We start from the raw sequence: 18,923 nt of genomic DNA on the forward strand, positions 1-18,923 counted from the left end.
TCTTCAAGTATAAAATAAATGGCTAACAATATATCACAGTAATTGTTGTGAGGGTTACTCGAAGTAACACTTGTAAAAACTGCTAATACTTGCTCTCTTTACTAAAATTCCCTTCACAAGTTAGTGATGACATACCAAAAAAAAAAAAATTAAATCAACTTATTTTCAAGACACTGGATTTTGGGCCACTGACATCTTCTAAGTTCTCAACGAATGTTAGAAAAGATCCTCAACAACTAACAAAAGAAATCCAAATAACTTGTTGACATATGTTTGCCAAACTGATACTTTAAGTGGATTGGACTGTACGTTCCATGTAGTGGTCAAGGGTTACCATAAAAGGTTTGAGAAATGCGGCAGAGAGATGAACAAAAATGCACTATTTTTAAACATACAATATTTTAGTGTTTGTTTAGTAAAACTAATTCCAGTTAATGAACTAGTGTGAAAGTTCAGCTATAGAAATTAATCAATGTGCCAAAAATGGAAATTCACTCAGCCAAACTATGCCACTCCATTACAAGCTTTACCTAACAATGCCAACTACGTTTACAGTATGCATAGCATACTTCCTATGATTGTCACAAACGTCATGCTAAGTGATGACTCCTGTTCATTGGTCATAAATCTTTTGACAAGAAAATACTGGGAGGCCTAATAAATTTCAGTGTTTTCTGTTGATCTTCCGTTCACTTTCCAGCTTCCTGCCCACAATGGTCTCTAGTATCTTTGTTTTCCAGAGGGGGAAAAAAATGTGGGTATGAATTAGATTCATTGTAAATTATTTAATGAATTTCTAATTTTATTTGAAGGAATCTAACAGGGAAGTATTAATAGCTTAGAAATGGTATCTAAGTGTTCTAATTTACCTTTAGCCAAATATTGCTTTTTAATTATGGTTTCATCTTTTCTATTTTAACTACTGTGCAATGTCACATGGGCAGATTCCAGGTTTGTTTTGCTCACTTTTGTAATCCCATAACATTAAAATAGCTGTTCAATGAATTAACAAATTTATGGTGTTTTAGTCAGGCCTAAGTTCAGTTGCCATTTCTTTCCCCAAATTCTTCCCCCAACAAGATTTCTGTTTTTTTTTTTTTTTGTATTAGTTGCTCAAAACATTACAATGATCTTGACATATCATATATCATACATTTGATTTAAATGGGGTATGAATTCTTATTTTTTCCACGTGTACAAATTGCAGGATCACATTGGTTATACATACTGCCATATTAGTGTCTGTTGTATTCTGAACAAGATTTCTTTTTCACATGTTAGCTTCTTGAATATTGTCTAAATATTCTGAGAAACTACCAAAGGAAACTTACATGTTTGAACTCAAGCCCTAACTCCACATTCTTGAAGTTATGACAGACAACTTAAGGTAGAGCATGTTCGAAGAAGGAAAAGGGAAAGTCTGTTGATCTTACTGGTGGAGGGACCTCAAGGTCACTTTCCTGCCTTCAGATAAATTAAAGAGTGGGCCTGCCACTTGATAGTGGATGCAACGGAATCACAGACTAAATGGTTTGCCTCAAGTGCACAGCAGGGTATAAACTAGAAATCAATCTCCCTGGCTTCTAACGTGTGATTTCTCTCACAATAGTCTAAACTCAAGAAGGTAGTTCAAAATATGTGAGTCTCCTGCAATGAAGTTTATGAAATTTCCATTCTATCCCAAAGGTCGCTCTTTAGTGTTTTCTTTGTTGAATATATATACAGGATGCGAGTGGGAATCAATTGGAAACTCAGTAGTGAATTATATTTGTTATGTCTGAGGCAAAACAAGGAGTAAAATCCCTCTGAGATGTTTCAATGTTATGGACATAGCATCTTTATTTTTTTTCTAAAATGCTTTCTTAAAGAAAAAAAAAATCTTAATGCAAAGTTTAAAAAAGAAAACTTACTTCATAAAGAAGAAAACACCATAGATACCAATGAGGGATCTTAGATTTTGATCTGTCAACAAGTAAGTCGAATTAAAATTCATAGCTTGTGTCTGGTGCTATGACAAATGCCTACAATCCCAGTGACTCGGGAGGCTAAAGCAAGAGTATCACAAATTTGAGGCCAGCCTTAGCAACTTAGATAGAGTCCCCTGCCTCTGTCCCCGAAAAAGGACAGGGACTTAGCTTAGTGGTAAAGCACCCCTGAGTTCAATCCCAAATACTAATAAATAAATAAATAAATTTATAACTGTTAATATTTTTGTGTAGCCTTAGATCATCAAGGGAAGGAGAAAATAACTTGTGTAAAGGATATATACCTTTTTCCAGTCAGGTATCCCAGGAATCGTTAATATTGTAGAATTAATATAAAATGCCACTTTAAATTGCTTTGCTGTTTTCCCCTAGTATAGTTGGCTCTTTATATCCATGGGTTCTACATCCATGCCTTCAATAAGTTTAGTACAAACACAAATACATTTTTAAATTTTTAAATTTGTGTTTTACTAAACTTGTTTTTCCTTTGTCATTTTCCCCTAAAACCATAGCATAACTATTTACATGACATTTACATAGTATTAGGTCTAAGTAACCTACAGATGATTTAAGTATACAGTTGGCTGTGAGTAGGTTAAATGGAAATGTGATGCCAACTACATAAGGGATCTGAGCATTTGAGGATTGTGTCATCTGAGATGGGACCTGGAACCAATCCCCTGTGGATACTAAGGGATGATTCTATATAATAAACACTTGAAAATGCTGTGCAAATGGGAAACATAGAAAGGGAACATTGGTAAGCTTTTACTTCCCAAGGCCTAGGATGCCACATTGTTTTAACAAGTGATATTTGATATCAACATTAGAGCTTAATCATTGTGTCTTTTAATAGTTCTTAAATAATACACAAACCAGGACTTAGATCAGATCTCAGATATGTGATTGATTTTACTTTGGTGATCATATGGAAAAATAGATAAGGTCTGCATTTGAACTTGCAGAGTGATAAGAAGATTTGTAATTGACCCCACCCTCTTTTAAACACAAGTAATTACTGTTTTCCTATTTTAAATATAAATGAACTCATTTTCTCTACATTCTGTACACTTTGCCATTCAAATTATATAAGTCCATTCTAATTTCTGTCTTAATTATTTTGCCTTTAATCTTTTCTCCAGTGTACAGTATCAAAGTCTATGCCTCAGATAGCATAAGGTCTGCTGTTGCAAACATTAATAAGATCTATCATTTAGAAACAGTTACTTACACTTTGTTTAATCTCTAATGGAAAGGGTTTCTCTAAATATTTACACCAGAACAGTTGTCAGAATGAATCCTGCAAATTTGCTGGCCTACTCCCAGAAGTAGAGGGCTGGTGTATGTGGGAGGGGCGGTGGGGGGGGGGGTTCTGGTCATATAATTTTAAGCAGCCCTAGAATTTCAGGGAGCTGCCTGTTAGAATATGAAAGGTTTGTATTAACAAAAAAGGTACTTCAGTGTGCAGTGCAATTCAAGTAAAGTATTTGAACAGCCACTTTAGTTTATTGCTCTTGTAAAAATGACTCTCTTTGCTTCAGGTTTAAAGAAAGGGTATTATGCAAGTTTCAGAGACTCGGTGAATAAATTATCAATAAGAAAAGAAACTTGTACCAAAAGTGTGAAGAAACATCAAACTTATTCTGTGTGATGGCTCTCAAAGTGTTTAATACATAGAATGACTTGTTCCTTCTTTGAGTGCTAAATGCAGTCAGCATACAAGAGTTGTACACTGGGGAGAGAACTGAAATCTGCCAAGATAAATGCTAAGATAAATGCAGCAGTGTTTTATAAATTAACTCAGCTGTCTGTGTGTTTATTTTTTCTTTGGATTCTAAAATTAAAACTGTTCAACTCATCTTAGCAGTAGTTGAGAATTTAGGGAGTGGATGAGGAAGTAAGTTTGGGCTAGGAAGGATGAAGAAAATATCCTGCACTGGAAAATCTTGGCAATTTTCATTTGAAACATGCTCTTATCTCATGAATATAGTGCTTCTGCCCAACAGTCTATGAATTAAGTAGCTTGGCTAAAAATTTTTACATGAAGGTTTCTGGGATCGCAAACATCCATTTATAGCATGAGTGATATATTAAATTCAGACATAGACAGTTTTAAATGAATTCCTGGACTGTCCATTGGGTGTCCACATGGATGTTTGAAGATGGTAGTGGTGGCCTGAAATGGTTTGGAGCTCCTCTTACTGGAATTCTCTCTTTTATAAATTAGACTGACATATGGGCACATGATGCCCACAGGTCTGAAAATACATATGAATCAGGGGCTGGATCCTTGAGGCTTGATAATGGGTATAATGACAAATGCTAGCAATTGTTCTAGGGGTAAGTGTGCACCTACATGATCCTGTAAACCTAAATGGTCTCTGAGAAAATCCTACTGATCTCTTATAAAACTTGGATCTCCATCAAGCTCTGGATACAATTGAGACATTTTTTTTCCCCTATGTGAAAAAGCTCTTTTAAGTTGTATTCAGGCTTTGTATAAATAAGAGTTATCAATTTAAGGATGGCATGAAATTGTGAATTCAGGTCAAAGGGCCTAAAGATACAATATTGGGTCTTATTTCTTCTTAACAAATAAGTAATGAGAGTCCTTTTAGATTCTGGATCAAAAACATTATCTTAAATTGAGAAATAAAGCTATATTCTGTAAGAAATATTCAGCTGCCTAATATGTGCTCAACTAGTTTGTAGCCAAGCAACTTTTGTCTGTATATTTTGTTTAATGGCAGAAACTACATAGCACCAAAAGATAAGAGTGCAAGTAAACAAGTCAAAATGTTACACAGCCAAATTAAAAAAAAATTGATTCTTCCATTTCATGATAATGATGATGATGATGATGATGATGATGATGATTTGTAGTAGGGATTGAAACCAGGAGTCCTTTACCACTGAGTTACATTCCCAGTACCTTTTTTTTTCTTTTTGCTCAGAGATTTACTGAGGGGGTTGCTTAACTACTGAGCCATATCCCCAGCCCTTTCACTTTTGAATTAGAGACAGGTTGCTACGTTGCTTAGGCCTCACTAAATTGCTGAGGCTGGCTTTGAACTTGCAATCCTCCTGCCTCAGCCTCTCAAGCCACTGGGATTACAGGTTTGCACCACAATGCACAGCTAACCCCAGTCCTTTTTATTTTGTCTTTTGAGACAGCGTGTCACTAAGTTGCTGAGGGTAGCCCCATACTTGCAATTCTTCCTGCTTCAGCCTCTTGAGTTGCTGGGATTACTGGTATGTGCCACTGCTTTATTTTTATATTATTTCGAACTCAAAACTAAAGAAATCAAATGTGTTATTTTTCTGTACTCTCCATCATAATAATAAGCAAATCACTATAACTATTAGGTTTGTGCACAATGCATGAGGTCAGGGTTTATTTACCACATGATAATGGATATTGCTAGTTGCCAGAAAAAGTTGGCCAGGAAAGGATTTTGACTTCCTCTCTGTTTCAGTCAGCCTTTTCATCACTGTGACCAAAAGACCTGATGTGAATAATGTAAAGGAGGAAAATCTCATTTGGGGTTTCAGAGGTCTTAGTCCACAGATGACCAACTCACTGCTCCGGGCCCAAGGTGAAGCAAAACATCATGGCGGAAGGGCATAGTGAAGAAAATTATTAGCTCAGGACATGGAAAACAGGAAGCAGAGAGAGCTCAGCTCACCAGGGACAAAAATATAGACCCCAAAGGCATGTCCCCAGTGACTTACCTCCTCCAGTCACACCCCATCTGCCTACAGTTACTGCCCAGGTAATCCTTATCTGCGGATTAATGGACTAATTGGGTTAAGGCTCTCATACCCCAATCATTTCACCTCTAAACTTTCTCACATTGTCTTGCACATGAGATTTTGGGGGACACCTCATAGCTAAATCATAACACTCTGTATATTAAATTAAGCAACGTGACTCATCCATGTCTATAAATAGAACTAGTAGTCTAAGCTTGAGTAATATGACAATATACAGAAGTCATTCTGAATAATAAAGGAATTTGAAATTTTAAGGATATTGACTAGCAGGAGCTTTGTGTCTTTGCTAATCAAAGATCTATCAAATGAGGTTATTACACAACAGACACATGTGCTTTTTGAATATGTTCCTATGAAAGGAGTAAACTGTTTTCCAATTTTGTCATATAATGAAAGTTTAAAATGGTAACTCCACTTATTTTTTTGATAATTTCTATTTAGCCTCTTCCAGTACCATGCTTCTAAAAGGTATTATTTGAAGTGAAAGTGAGTTTAGAATTTTTTTTTTAATTTTTAAGAATGTTTCATTGTGAGTTCACTCTTGGCCTTCATTCTGGGGACTTTAGAGCTCTTGCCTTGGTGTAATGCACTGCCATCTTCTTATTGCCAAGTTCCTTCCATAATTGTATCTAAATTGACCTGAGAATGTTTATAAGGATCTGTTCCCTTCCCTTTTTCTCCTTGTCAGTTAATGCTTTGGGGAAGACTTTGACTACATTCCTGGGGTTCTTTCTATCTGCTCATGAAGGCAGGAGAATGTGTGAGGGTGGCACAAGTTCTCACTGTGGGGTTTGCACCACTGCAGGCAGACAGGTGGTTTATAAGAGGATGGTGACATGAACTGTGCATGTAATAATGGCAGGTTTATCTGCATTAAAAATGACAAAATCATAGAATTTGGAGGGAAATGGATGGCATTAGAGCAGATTATGCTAAGTGAAGCTAGTCAATCTTTAAAAAACAAATTCCAAATGACTCCTTTGATATAAGGAGAGTGAACAAGGACAGGGTAGGGACGAAGAGCTTGAGAGAAGATTTACATTAAACAGGGATGAGAGGTGGGAGGGAAAGGGAGTGAGAAGGGAAAGTGCATGGAAATGGAAGGCGATCCTCAGGGTTATAAAAAATGTCATATAAGAGGAAAGGAGGGGTAAGACAAGATAATACAAATGGAAGAAATGATTTACAGTAGAAGGGGTAGAGAGAGAAAAGGGGAGGGGAGGGGAGGCGAGGGGAGGGGAGGGGGGTTAGTAGAGAATAGGACAGACAGCAGAATACATCAGACACTAGAAAGGCAATATGTCAATCAATGGAAGGGAAACTGATGTGATACAGCAATTTGTATACGGGGTAAAAGCGGGAGTTCATAATCCATGTGAATCAACCATGTAATATGATGTATTAAGAACTATGTAATGTTATGAACGACCAATAAAAAAAAAAATAAAATAAAAAAAAAAAAAAAAAAAAAAAAAAAAAATAATGGCAGGTTTATATCTTTTGCAAGCTTGGGATGAATGACATATCGAGAAAAAAACCTAGGTGAAAAAAACCATTGTTTTCTTGTGGATTTCCTGCTCTCTGTAACTCATGATTTCTCCCAATCATTAGGGACTAGTAAGGAGTTCTAACCATGGAGCAATGGCTCAAGCACGCTATGATGACCCTCCTCCCAAGAAGCCTGGCTTTGCTCATTCTAATTACTTTTGGCAATTGTGGTTATTGGGATTTGGCCTAGTGACTCACTGGAACCCAGATTTTCCCAAAGAGCCCCTTTAGCAAGCAGAATTAAATCTGACAGGAAGCCCAGACTTCCACCTCAGTTTTTCATGGAGCTTTTCCCGATTTATGGCAAGGTTTGAAAATTTTTCATGGACGAGAAAAGAATAAACAACAAGATTTAATGAAGATAACTACTCAAAGAAGAGCACATTAGGAGTGAAGTAAAAAACAGTAGGTTTTTTTTTTTTTTTTTTTTTTTTTACTACCACAAAGCTTTATCCATTAAGTTAGAGCTTAAAACTATGCTATTTATAGTAGTTTTACTGATCACCAGTAGTCAATCTAAAGTTAGTTAGGAATTGTAGAAACCATAAAAAAGAAAAGGATGTTTATTTCTTGGTAGGCAGTCATTTAACCATTAGGATTTTCCTAATAACAAGGAGGATACTAGGGCCCATGACCAATTAAGTGGTTAGACATAAAACAAACACACAAACAAACAAAAAACAGCTGTTTATTGTGTAGTTTTAAAAAAAGGTTGAGTATAGCTGTAAGGCTGGTACCCATCGTGTACAGTAGCCTTCTTTGTTCTCTCCCCTACCATAGCAGAGCCCAGGAGCAAGCACTCACCCATGAGCCAGTGCTGGTATTCCAGGAAGCCAATACCTATGAAATGCACTATCATGTCACTGCCCACACTTTACTCAGACTCTTTGAGATAAGTCTCTATCAGGTAGTTCTATCTGCACAAGTCAGTGCCTCAAGTTTATCAATACTCTTGGTTAAAAATAGAGCATTATCAGATTGCTTTATATTTCCAACTAGTGTTTGCTCAAATGATACATAGCTCATTTCTTATCACACACTCCGCACAAGTTTATTTTGTCCGTCAAGCCCATAAAAACTGGCATTGTTTTCAACAGTTGCTCAACTGCAGTAGTTATTCTTGAATTAAGGGTCTGGTGATATTTCCCAGTCTCAGTTCTGCTTTAGTATCACCAGAACTACTTTAAAAAATAAGGATATCTAAGTCCCGTCCCCAGGGATTGATTTATTTCATCAATGATGGGGTCTGGGTATTGGTTTGTTTTTAAAAAGATTTCCAGGTGATTCTAATGTGAACTCAGCATTGAGAATTTACTGGACCAAGACCCATAAAGAAAAAAATTAAAGAGTGGAGGTTACTATTAATGCTGCTTGTGGTAAAAATGAATAATAACAACACATTTTATGAAACATCATAAATATAACTTTTCTGGATAACAAAATGTAGGCAGTGAAATATCTATTGTGGTTGTAAAGATTTTGATATTTAACTATAAAATTATAGACTTTGCCCACATCCTCATGCCTAGGGTAATCTTCTTTGGACATGTATATCATACTTGGGAAGAATAATTTCAGAATATTTCAAATAAACCGTGCAATCCTATTGCTTCTTATGAAAAAGACCAGCAACTTTTTAATTCTTAAGAACATTATAGGGCAAGTTTAAGGAAAGGAGGATAAAGGGTAGAGAAAATAAAGAGATGTAGGTAACAATACTGGAATACCAGAAGCCACCCACACAATTAGTGTTTAAAAAAGATTTGTGGTTTGTCTTGTGTGAAATAAGAGACAATGACCAAAGAAAAGTGGGTAAAAGAAAGGAAAAATAATGTAAGGTTTGAGAAAAGGCCCTATGGTGGCCCCAAAAGTTGAGTTGGCAATTCAGATGTGGGCTTTGGAGCCAGACTAGACTAGAATCCAGATTCTCACATCTTTATTGCACAGTGGACTAAGGTGAGACCATTCAAAAACATTCCTCCAGGGTGTGTATGAAGACTAAATAAGATTGTTTTTTCAAAAACATGACCTAAAGGGTTAGCACCTCTTAGGTGACTAAAACATGGAAGCTCTTTAAATAAAAATTGTTATCAGAATACTTTAAAAAAGTATACATGTATATTAAGATAAAACATACAGGAATATAACAGTGATTCTGGGAGCTATGAAGCTATAGTTTACCATGAGGCACTTAACACGCTTTGACATATTAGTTTGTCACTTATTGGTCAAATATGACTTTCACTCTGTCTGATTATAGGCCAGCTTTGTCAAGATGACAGTGTTTGTAACTTTAAGGTTGCTTTGTATGATAGAGAACAGAATTAGTCAGAAACTACTGATTTTTCTTACTGACTTATTGAGCATATGTTAAGAAAACAGTGTTCTAAAATAAGCAGTTCACAAATTGTTATTTTACATTGTGTGGTAGTGGTTTGTGTTATGTGGTTATAAAATGGGGGTTGTTTTACCACTTTTAGGAATGTGCTTTGTATTGGGGTATAATTATAAATATGCTTACCAGCTAGTTTTCTGGGGACAATTTTTGGGAGTGAATACAGTATATTTCATTATTATGTATAGATTTTAGAAAGCTGTTGGAAAGTAAGTAAGCCTAGTCCATGACATGCCAGGTACTTGGAAGACTAGGGTAACAGACTTCTTCCTATACAGAAGCCTGGAAATGAAATGAAGGAAAAAGGAAGCCCAGGCCTGGTTATTACTGAGGCTGGACGATTCCTCAGTGGGGGATGTTGCACTGTGTAGAGGGACTAGATTCCCGCAAGTTTTATCCCATCCTGAGATTCTCTGTTTTTAAAACAGCACACTTCGTAGAGAAAGCTGCTTGAAAGTAGAATGCTACTGTTATAAATAGATGCCAAGTCTAAATGGAATGGTTCTAAAATCATTTTTACATCCTACAGAAACTTATCTTTTATTTCCATAAAGTTTTCCAAGTCTCCTGATGCTCTGTGGCAAAGTAACATAGTCCCTCAGGTAATGGCGCTTCCAAGTATAATCTTCAAGTTCAAGATGTGGCCACTGACAACTGCAGCTCATGATGCCAGTGACCATTATCTTATATAATAAAGACAGTACTATGAAAATGAGGAATTGCAGTTGAGAATGTATTAAACCATTTAAATTGTACAGTGTGTTTTAATGTAATCAATTTACACAACCACGAACTCAATGTCAGCAATGCAAACATTCTGATAACAATAAAGAAGGCATCATGATATCTTATCTCACATGTCCAACTATCCCCTTTATGTGAATGACTCTGAAGCTCTTGACTTCAGCCCTTGATGCTCTCTGAGACTGGTTCAGACTCCCTAAATGTCTTATAGGTTCCTCAAAGTGAAGATAGTTCAAAAAAAAAAATAAGTTTTCTGTCAAATCTGCTTCCCCTACTTGCCTGTATTTGTGTTTGTCTATCATTTTTCCATTAACCAACACCTATGTCTTTATATTCCAAGGTATGTGGAAAGCCAAATATGACTTTCCGTTTCTTTCCCTGTCACATCCAATTAATTGCCCAGAACTATTGATTTGATCAAAATAAATTATCTGCTATATATACTCTCACCTTCAGTTAGCATAGAACTTTTTGCCTTAAACCTGGACTGTCAGAATTAGCTCTCCCTTGTCAACATGAGTCACCTTTGAAAGCCTGCCATGATACAGGAGCTCTGAAGCATTACTCTAGTTGGTATTTATAATCAGCTCCCTATGATCCTAAGTCTATGAACCTGCCATAGACTACTGACTGATGCTTCAGCTATGGTTTTCGGACACTATAAACTGATGGATGAGGCATATCATAATTAATGCATTCTTCAGTTCAAAAAGTTGCCCATTAGTTAATATTTACATGATAAACCTTATGGGATAAATTTACTAATAGTAAATTATAGCTCATATTTACAGTTTTATTAGCTTAATTTAGTTGAATAGAACAAGTAAGCTTAGAATGATTATTTAGCTTACTAGTCATGACTTATGTTCTCATACCAAAAGATTCAAAGTTGAGACGACTAGTGGATGCTGTAGATCTAAATTTTTTTTACCAACTTCCTCATTTTTCCATAGAAGAAATGTATCTGGGGTAGTAATGGGACTTGCCTGTGTTATCTAATATTGGTAACAGAGCTGGGTCTAGAACCCAGGTTTCAGTTTTTCAGTTTCTGCTTCCGCACTTAAACTGGAGATTCTCCTTCTCAGGTCTCAGTTTTTTTCATGAACATAGGATACTTGCCATTCATGAAATTATTGATTCAGATTGAACACTAATAAGGCAATGCTTGGAGAGTATATGAACTTTTGCATGAAATATAAAGACAGTTACAAACTATTAAATCTACTTAATTGAGCAATCATATTCTTTAGTACCTTTGAATTTTCCTTTAAAAAATTCCAAAAGAATTTTAGTAACAACAGATGGTAACCAGCTCCCTTGCCAAGATGACAAAGGCAGAAATGCTCTTATCAGATAAGAGACACTGCAACTATATTTTTAAAAATGAAATTTTAAACTAATCAAACTTTACTTATGTGAAAATACTACAGGCATTTTGTTTAAAGTTATACATTGTTGAAACTTTGGGAGCACAGAATGGGATTTCTTAGCATTCAATGACACCTATGCATTTAGCATTTTCAGTAACCCCACAATCCCTGACATTGGAAAATGGAACATTCCATTATTTTTAGTATTGCTTGAGTGACAACTTTCATTAGAATGTTAGTAATATTCCTGAATGGAAAGATCTAAAGGGATAAATTAAATAAACAGAAAAATATAGGCAGCACTTTTCACAAATGTATATTTTATACTTCATGTATTATATATACTTATTTGGTGGAACTGGGGATTGAACCCAGAGCTTTGTGCATACCAGGTAAGTGATCTATCACTGAGCTACATACCCAGCCCTTTATTAAAAAATAATAGCAAAACATTTCAAATTTACCAGGTTCCCCAACAGATGGTAAATTTTAAGACAACCCAATCATGTTAATCCTTGAGAAAAATTCACAACAAAGAAAAAATCTATATTTTCCTCTCAAAATCTAAAGCAATACCCCCAAATATATAATTTATGACATAACATTTCTTCAAATTATCATTTTTGAAAGAATGCCAGTGTACAATGTACTAGTAGGAGAATAAATAGTCATAACCAAGTCAAAAATACAATTTCAACACTGTCTTGCCTGATCCTTACCATGCTCTCAAAACTGAATGATGTTTTCCTAATGATAACCAAAGTTGATTCTTACATTTCATGAAATACAATATCCACTGTCCTGGCATTTCAAGAATTCACTACTTGGAAAAGGATATTTTTGGAGGTAGGGATGTGATGTGTGATTAAATAGTGAGGAACTGAGAAGAGAAAGGCCATGACAATGTCTAAAATGATACTTCTGGATAGAGATGAAAGGGAAAAGATTATTTAATAAATCATCATATCTATAATAGTTTTATTTTTTTGTAGTTCATTATGATAATTGCAAAGAAATCTTTCCATCTCAACTCAACATATTAAAAACTCTATATTATCTAGGATTCGAAAAATCCACTGCATCTAAAAAAGATCTGGCATTTAACTAGAAAATATTTTAGATATTTAGTAGCAATCTGGAGAACTCTGTGCAGATTTAAATAATCTAAAATGATCAAGTGACTAATAAACTCATTTTGTAGTAGCATAGCAAGAGTTTTCTTATAATAACTTGAAAATCAAATTTTACTACAGGTTGTAATTTCTATTCATTGCTTTCTGGGGACCTAATTTGTAGAACACTAAATACCAGGGAAATCTTTAAAGGAGAAAGGATTTAGCAAAGCTTATCTACTTATAAGTTGAAATACTGTTCATATTTCTTGATTAAAGGAATATTTAAATAATCACATTAAATCATTTTTACACCCATTCCTATATTCTTAATTATTTCAACAACTTGGGGCTAAAATGACAGCATTTCAAAATTACTGTTTCTAATGTACTTAATAAAAATCTTACTGAAGTAATAAACAATGAATTAAAATAATATAACAACAGGATATTTTAGGAAACAAGCTTGAAAATGTAATGATGATTAAATTAGTTTCACAAAGATAAATGTTTTTTGCTTGTATTTAGATGTTGTCACTACTGTTTGCGAATTTGAATTTGTCTTTGATTTAAATGGATACCACATGATATGTTACAGAATACACTCTCTCCAGAAAATTTTGTTCATGTCTCAATCTGTAAATCCTTTTCTCAAAAACAGGTTAGACTGGTGAAAATTGTTGATAGGTAGAAAAAGAAATTTCATAGTCAATATTCAAACCAACCTTTCATTTAATATTAATATTATAAAATGTATAGTAGAGTGAAAGATTTTTTTTGTTTTATCAGATAACTTGTTATTTTCCAAGATTAGCAATATGATTGCTAAGCACATATCAGAATCTCAAAGAATAATTTCGTATCTGAAAAAGTGTCATTAGCAATGACCGGTATATTCCAGTAAGTCCATTTTTAAATTTTATAACTATTAATATTATTTTCTTGTTTCGTTTTTTCCAGTCTTCTTTATGAAAAACATTAAAAGTTTTATAGACTCTGCAATAGGGTGTATTGTATTATGTACACAATGGTTTTTCAAAAATTGCATTTATCTGGAATCTGAACAATTAAAACCCAATGAATAAATGGTAATAAATAAAATGGATATTAACTGGTATTTGATGCTTCTAACAATAGTCTTCTGACCCAGTAATATCCCACAATGTCTTCTGGATAAGTAAATTATATTATATTATATTATATTTAGCAAATTTCACTGTCACTTTAGATAGTTAATTCTTTGACAATGGTCATCTTGTATAATACACACTAATATCAATTCAAAAATTCCCAGTCAAGCCGAACAGCTTATTTCTCAAACATATTGGGAAAGTGATAATCTGGAGAGAATCAAATATCTTACTTATTCCTGATATCTTCTCCATGACATGGATCAGCATATAGTATAAATTGTATGAATAATTGAGGCCCATGACCGAAAGAAGTTCTGCTTACTGACCCTATGACTGAGGAGATCTGTAAAATAGGAAGATCAAAACCTGCTTCTATACTTCAAGTGACTATTCTGAAACCCAAGCATATCATGCAAATGAAAATGTGGTGTAACAGTAAGGGATTACAATTATTATTATTATGGAAAAGATATTTTTTATTTTTATTTTTCTTAGCACACAACCTGGAATTCCAAAGTTGGCACTACCAAGCTGCAAAGGCAAAATTTGAAATGAGTCAAAAGCTGAATTCAGGGTTCTTGATTGAGCATCCTGTACTTAAAGCTAATGCTTATCTCTAAAAACATTGCTATAAGGGGATTTTTGAATAGGAATTGCATTTAATTTTTATCTTGAATAAATTCAGTTAGGAACTATATATCAATCAAAATAGATAAAATGTTATTGCTCATTTATTAACCATAGTTACATAAATATTTGCAAGATACAAGACTCCTGTTTTAAAACCTGTTTATTTTATAAGAGGAAACACCATTTGAAACAACTAGGATCACTAGTCTGTAACAAAGTATAGATAACTGAGTAATGGTTGTTTAAGTGAAACAGGAGAATGCTGACATGGCTCTGTCTGCTATTTCTGAGATAACCCATGGTTCTTTAGATCCTTCAGCGTTTAACACTGCAAGGGAATGTCTTTACTTACAAGAACTCTGCTAACTCAACAATGAAGAAACCATTAAAAAAAAAAACTTTGGAAAACAATTATTACACCTTTATTTTCTATCTCTATTTTTAGTAATGGTTTTAAGCCATTAGTAGGAAGTTTAGGAAACTGAAACTATTTATCTACAAGGCAAAAAAAAAGGATACTTTAAATATCCACTTTAGTATTTTAGTCCTGTTGAAGAAAAATAGAAAATAGATTTGATACCAACTTGTTTTTAATTTTAAACACCTCTTCCTAGTTCTTATTAAATTTTTTATCCCCCCCACCACAAGAGAGATTTCCAAAGAATTGATCCACATGCGTTTGTGAATGTGTAATTTGACTTTGAGTTTCTGGGCATTCAAAAAGGATCTTTCTATTCTCTACTCCTTTCCCATTCTCTTGAGTTTTGCTGCACCTGCCAAAAGTCTCGTCTGTCTTCTCAGAGGACGCAAGGGGTCGCTCCTCTCCCAGCATTGCACTAGCAAACCAAGCCGCAAACGCAGACTTAAGTGCGAAGGTGCAAGGAGCGTCGCCTGCAGAGCTCTCTCCCAGACCCACTCCCACAAATCACTGAGATTTCAATCCAGATCCACCCATTCCCTCTTTCATTCCGACAACACAACCAGAGGGAGTTTTGACTCGGCCTTGAGAAGATTAAGGCGGGTCGAAAATCAACTTGCCTTTCCAACTCCTCAATCTTCCTTTAGTCCAAGCCTAAAGGTGCACTGTCTCACCCCGCCTCGGATTCCTACCCCATGGTGGTACTCGTTTGGGAAGATGGGGACTAATGGACAACAAGCTTTCAGAAACTCGGGCTCCAAACCCGCAAACGAAGAAGACGCCAGTGACACTGACAGGACCTTGCCCTACCCCAGCAAGTGTGTAGCTCCCGATTTGGGGGGAGGGCGTCCCCCGTGGGGTGAAGGAGGGAACAGGCTGTGAGTACCCAATAGGCACCTATTGTAAGAAAGGATGGAAAGAGAAAGGCTGAGCTTCAGTCCATCCTCGGTTTCCCCACTCACTGTACAACTCAATTCCCTGAGACGACCCTGTGGGGAGACCGTTCAAGGACCAAAAGGGGTCCACTGAGTCCAGGGACGGCTCCTTCCGCGAGGCTGCTGCACAGCCTGAGCAAAAAGAGTGGGTGGGAGAGTTGCGAAGAACACAAACCATTAAGAGGCCAAGAATAATAAATCGGATGCCCTGACATGTTTAGTTTAGAACCTCCTGCACCCTGCTTCGCGATCCTAGAGGCGATGAAGCCAGGCCGGAGCCCCTGGCGCTAGGGCCCAGCCACGTTTTTTAAAGGCAATTTTCAGGTGAATCAAACCTTGTCTGGCCGAGGCTAGTGGTACAAAGGGAGCTTTCAGGGGACCCTCATGCCCATGGGCAGGGCAGAGACAAACAGCGGCCGAGAAGCGATTACTAAATTTCCATCTCACACAAGCGGGTGTTGTGTCCAACGCGCTGCCCCTAAGTCAGCCCCAAGGAGCTTCACCAGCTGGACGCTGGGGAGGGATCCGCCCCGGGGAACCAGGCACCGCACGGATCTTAGGCTGCGCAGCCGCGGAGGTCCGAGCTGCCAAGGCAATAGCATCGCTCTCTGAGCCACGAGAACCCCCTGACAAATTTTTTCCCTCCCCTTTCCCACCAGCGCCCCCAATGATGGAGCCCAAGTTGCCCTTGCCTCTACTGATCTGCGAAGGAACTCCCCACGTAGGCACAGACAGCAGAACAGCGCGCACGCGGGGCGACCCCAGGAGTAAGATGCAAACCTCATCCTCACATCTGTCCATACCTCTGGAAGACGCCACCTTTCAGAAGGATCAACTTTGGTTGAGACTGCCCTAGGGGGATACCCTTTTATTCCCACCTAGGGCACTGTTTTATGAAGCCATCACAGACCAGTTCCTAAATAACTGAAGAAGGGGCAGCGAGAAGGCGAGCTCGAGTCTATAGGGGGAACCCCATCCTCAACATGTTTCTGTCTCAGGGGACCCACATGAAAGAGTCTGAGATGGCTAAAGCGCTCACAGGTGACAAGAGAGTAAATGGAAACCCGCATCTCTGGGGTTGCCCTGTGTTCAGACCCCCAGGCGTGGGACTTCGGTCATTTCTGCAAACAAACTCGTGAACTCCCTATGCCTGCTCCACTAGAGCGGCAACTCAGCCGCTCTCTAGCTAGTTCCTGGCCTTCCTGGGGGGCGCTTCACTACCCGAGCGCAGCCTGGGGACCCAGTCAAGGTCTTCCCGCTCCAGGCGACCATGCAAGGTGAGCCAGTGCCGCGGCCGCGCCTTTCCTGGCGTTTGTTCAGCTGCCAAGGGTATTCTGCAGGCCGGGCTCCCAAAGGCTTGGGGCGCGAAGCCTCCATGGGAGCCTCATAAGATAACACACAAATCCTTTGGGCCAGTCTAAAGAAGGATGAAACTTTCCCAGAACCTTAAGTTGTTAGTGGGCGGGAGCCACACTAGCGCTCGGTCTGCCCAACTCCAGCATCTTCCAGGATGCTAAGAGAGGAGCTTCGTCAATGTCCCCAGAGCCCAAACTATATCGTCTCCTTTGGGAGGCGTGGGGTGTATGGTGGGAGAATTGTTAACTCTGGGAGCAGAACTCAGGACAGGCAAAGCGACCCGACAGGTGAACGCGGCAGAAGGGAGCAAATGCGTAAAAACCCCTGCACTTACTTCTTCGCTGGCGCCTTCCCCGGGAGGCGTTTTGGCTGCCGATGTATTCCATAAAGTTCAAAATGATAAAAAACCAAGAAATCAGTCGCAAGTGCATAGTAACCCAGTAATGTTTCCCTTCTTTTTCCTCCTTTTTCTTTTGATTGTTAATTATATTTAATGTTTTAAAAGTACATGTAGGTGTTAGGCGTATCTATATGGAGAGCGAGCGAGCGAGAACCCAAGCAGCGGGACTTCTCCACTCAGTTCCAAAAGGCGTGCTGTGATGGCAAGCGAAGCGGGGCGGGTGGACGGGGAAACCAACTATTGTACTTTCAAATTGTCCGAACACCCAACACTGACGGCTCTGCTGGGGTGGCTGTCATCGCCGCAAGCGAAGGTTCCAGGAGCCGCCCCGGCGGCCGCAGGTAGCATGGTGCGCGGCGGCTGCGGCCGCGGGCGGGATCCGGGCGAGCAGCGGCGGCGAAGGCGGCCCCTAGGGCTCAGAGGCTGCGGCGGCTGCGGCAGCGGCTGGGGCCCCGGGAACGCAGGGGAGCGGACGCCGTCGGCACTGTGGCCATGGCCAAGGGGCGGCGGAGAGACCCCGAGCTGCTTCTGGCGTTCGCGAGCAGGAGCCGCTCCAGTGTTGGGCTGGGCTCCGGGGAGCACCCCATAGGGGAGGAGGGGAAGGGAGGGGGGAGAGGGGGAGGGAGGGGGCAGCAGGGGAAGGAGGGGTAGGAGGGGGAGACAGGGGGATGGCTGCAGGGGGCGGGGGGGGGGAGCTCGGGGGCGGGGAAGGAAACTGCTGGAGCAACAACCCTGAGCGACCTCAATAACTTTCAATTTCAAGAGGGAAAGAGGGAGCTGGAAAAGTACAGGCGTTGCGATTTGGCAGAGGGAAGGGAAGAGGCGCCTAAGGGGTCCTGGGTCTGCGGAGGAGCATCTCTGGACACTGCAAAGACGGCTGGAGAACCCGGGCTGGATGGGATAGGGGAGGGACTTGGGGGAGGCCCTGCTTGCGGACAAGAGCCCTTCAGAAAGGCAGCTCCAGCAGGGAGAGGTGGGCGCCCTGGCACTGGGGGTATTGGTGCCGAGGGTCCAGCGGGCGGGAGTCCCCCACCCCCACCTCCCCAGTCCAGCAGATTTCGGGGTCTCAGGCTGGGCTAACCCTGCTCTCTGTGGCCATTCTCCCCTGCGCCACTGAACCCCC

General features: G+C 38.7%; 1 protein-coding gene across 2 annotated transcripts in view; it reads right to left on the minus strand.

The window, feature by feature from the left end:
• Rspo3 (R-spondin 3) overlaps nucleotides 1-18,290 on the minus strand; it is a 78,093-nt gene extending 59,803 nt beyond the window's left edge. For both annotated transcript variants that reach the window (XM_077801895.1, XM_026381269.2), the window contains exon 1: nucleotides 17,735-18,290. In XM_077801895.1, coding sequence (XP_077658021.1) covers nucleotides 17,735-17,831 — 97 coding nt within the window. In that variant the 5' untranslated portion in view covers nucleotides 17,832-18,290. The remainder of the gene's footprint in view (nucleotides 1-17,734) is intronic.
• Between the last annotated feature and the right edge of the window lie 633 nt (nucleotides 18,291-18,923).

This window comes from Urocitellus parryii, chromosome 8 (assembly GCF_045843805.1).
Source record: "Urocitellus parryii isolate mUroPar1 chromosome 8, mUroPar1.hap1, whole genome shotgun sequence".
NCBI lineage: Eukaryota > Metazoa > Chordata > Mammalia > Rodentia > Sciuridae > Urocitellus > Urocitellus parryii.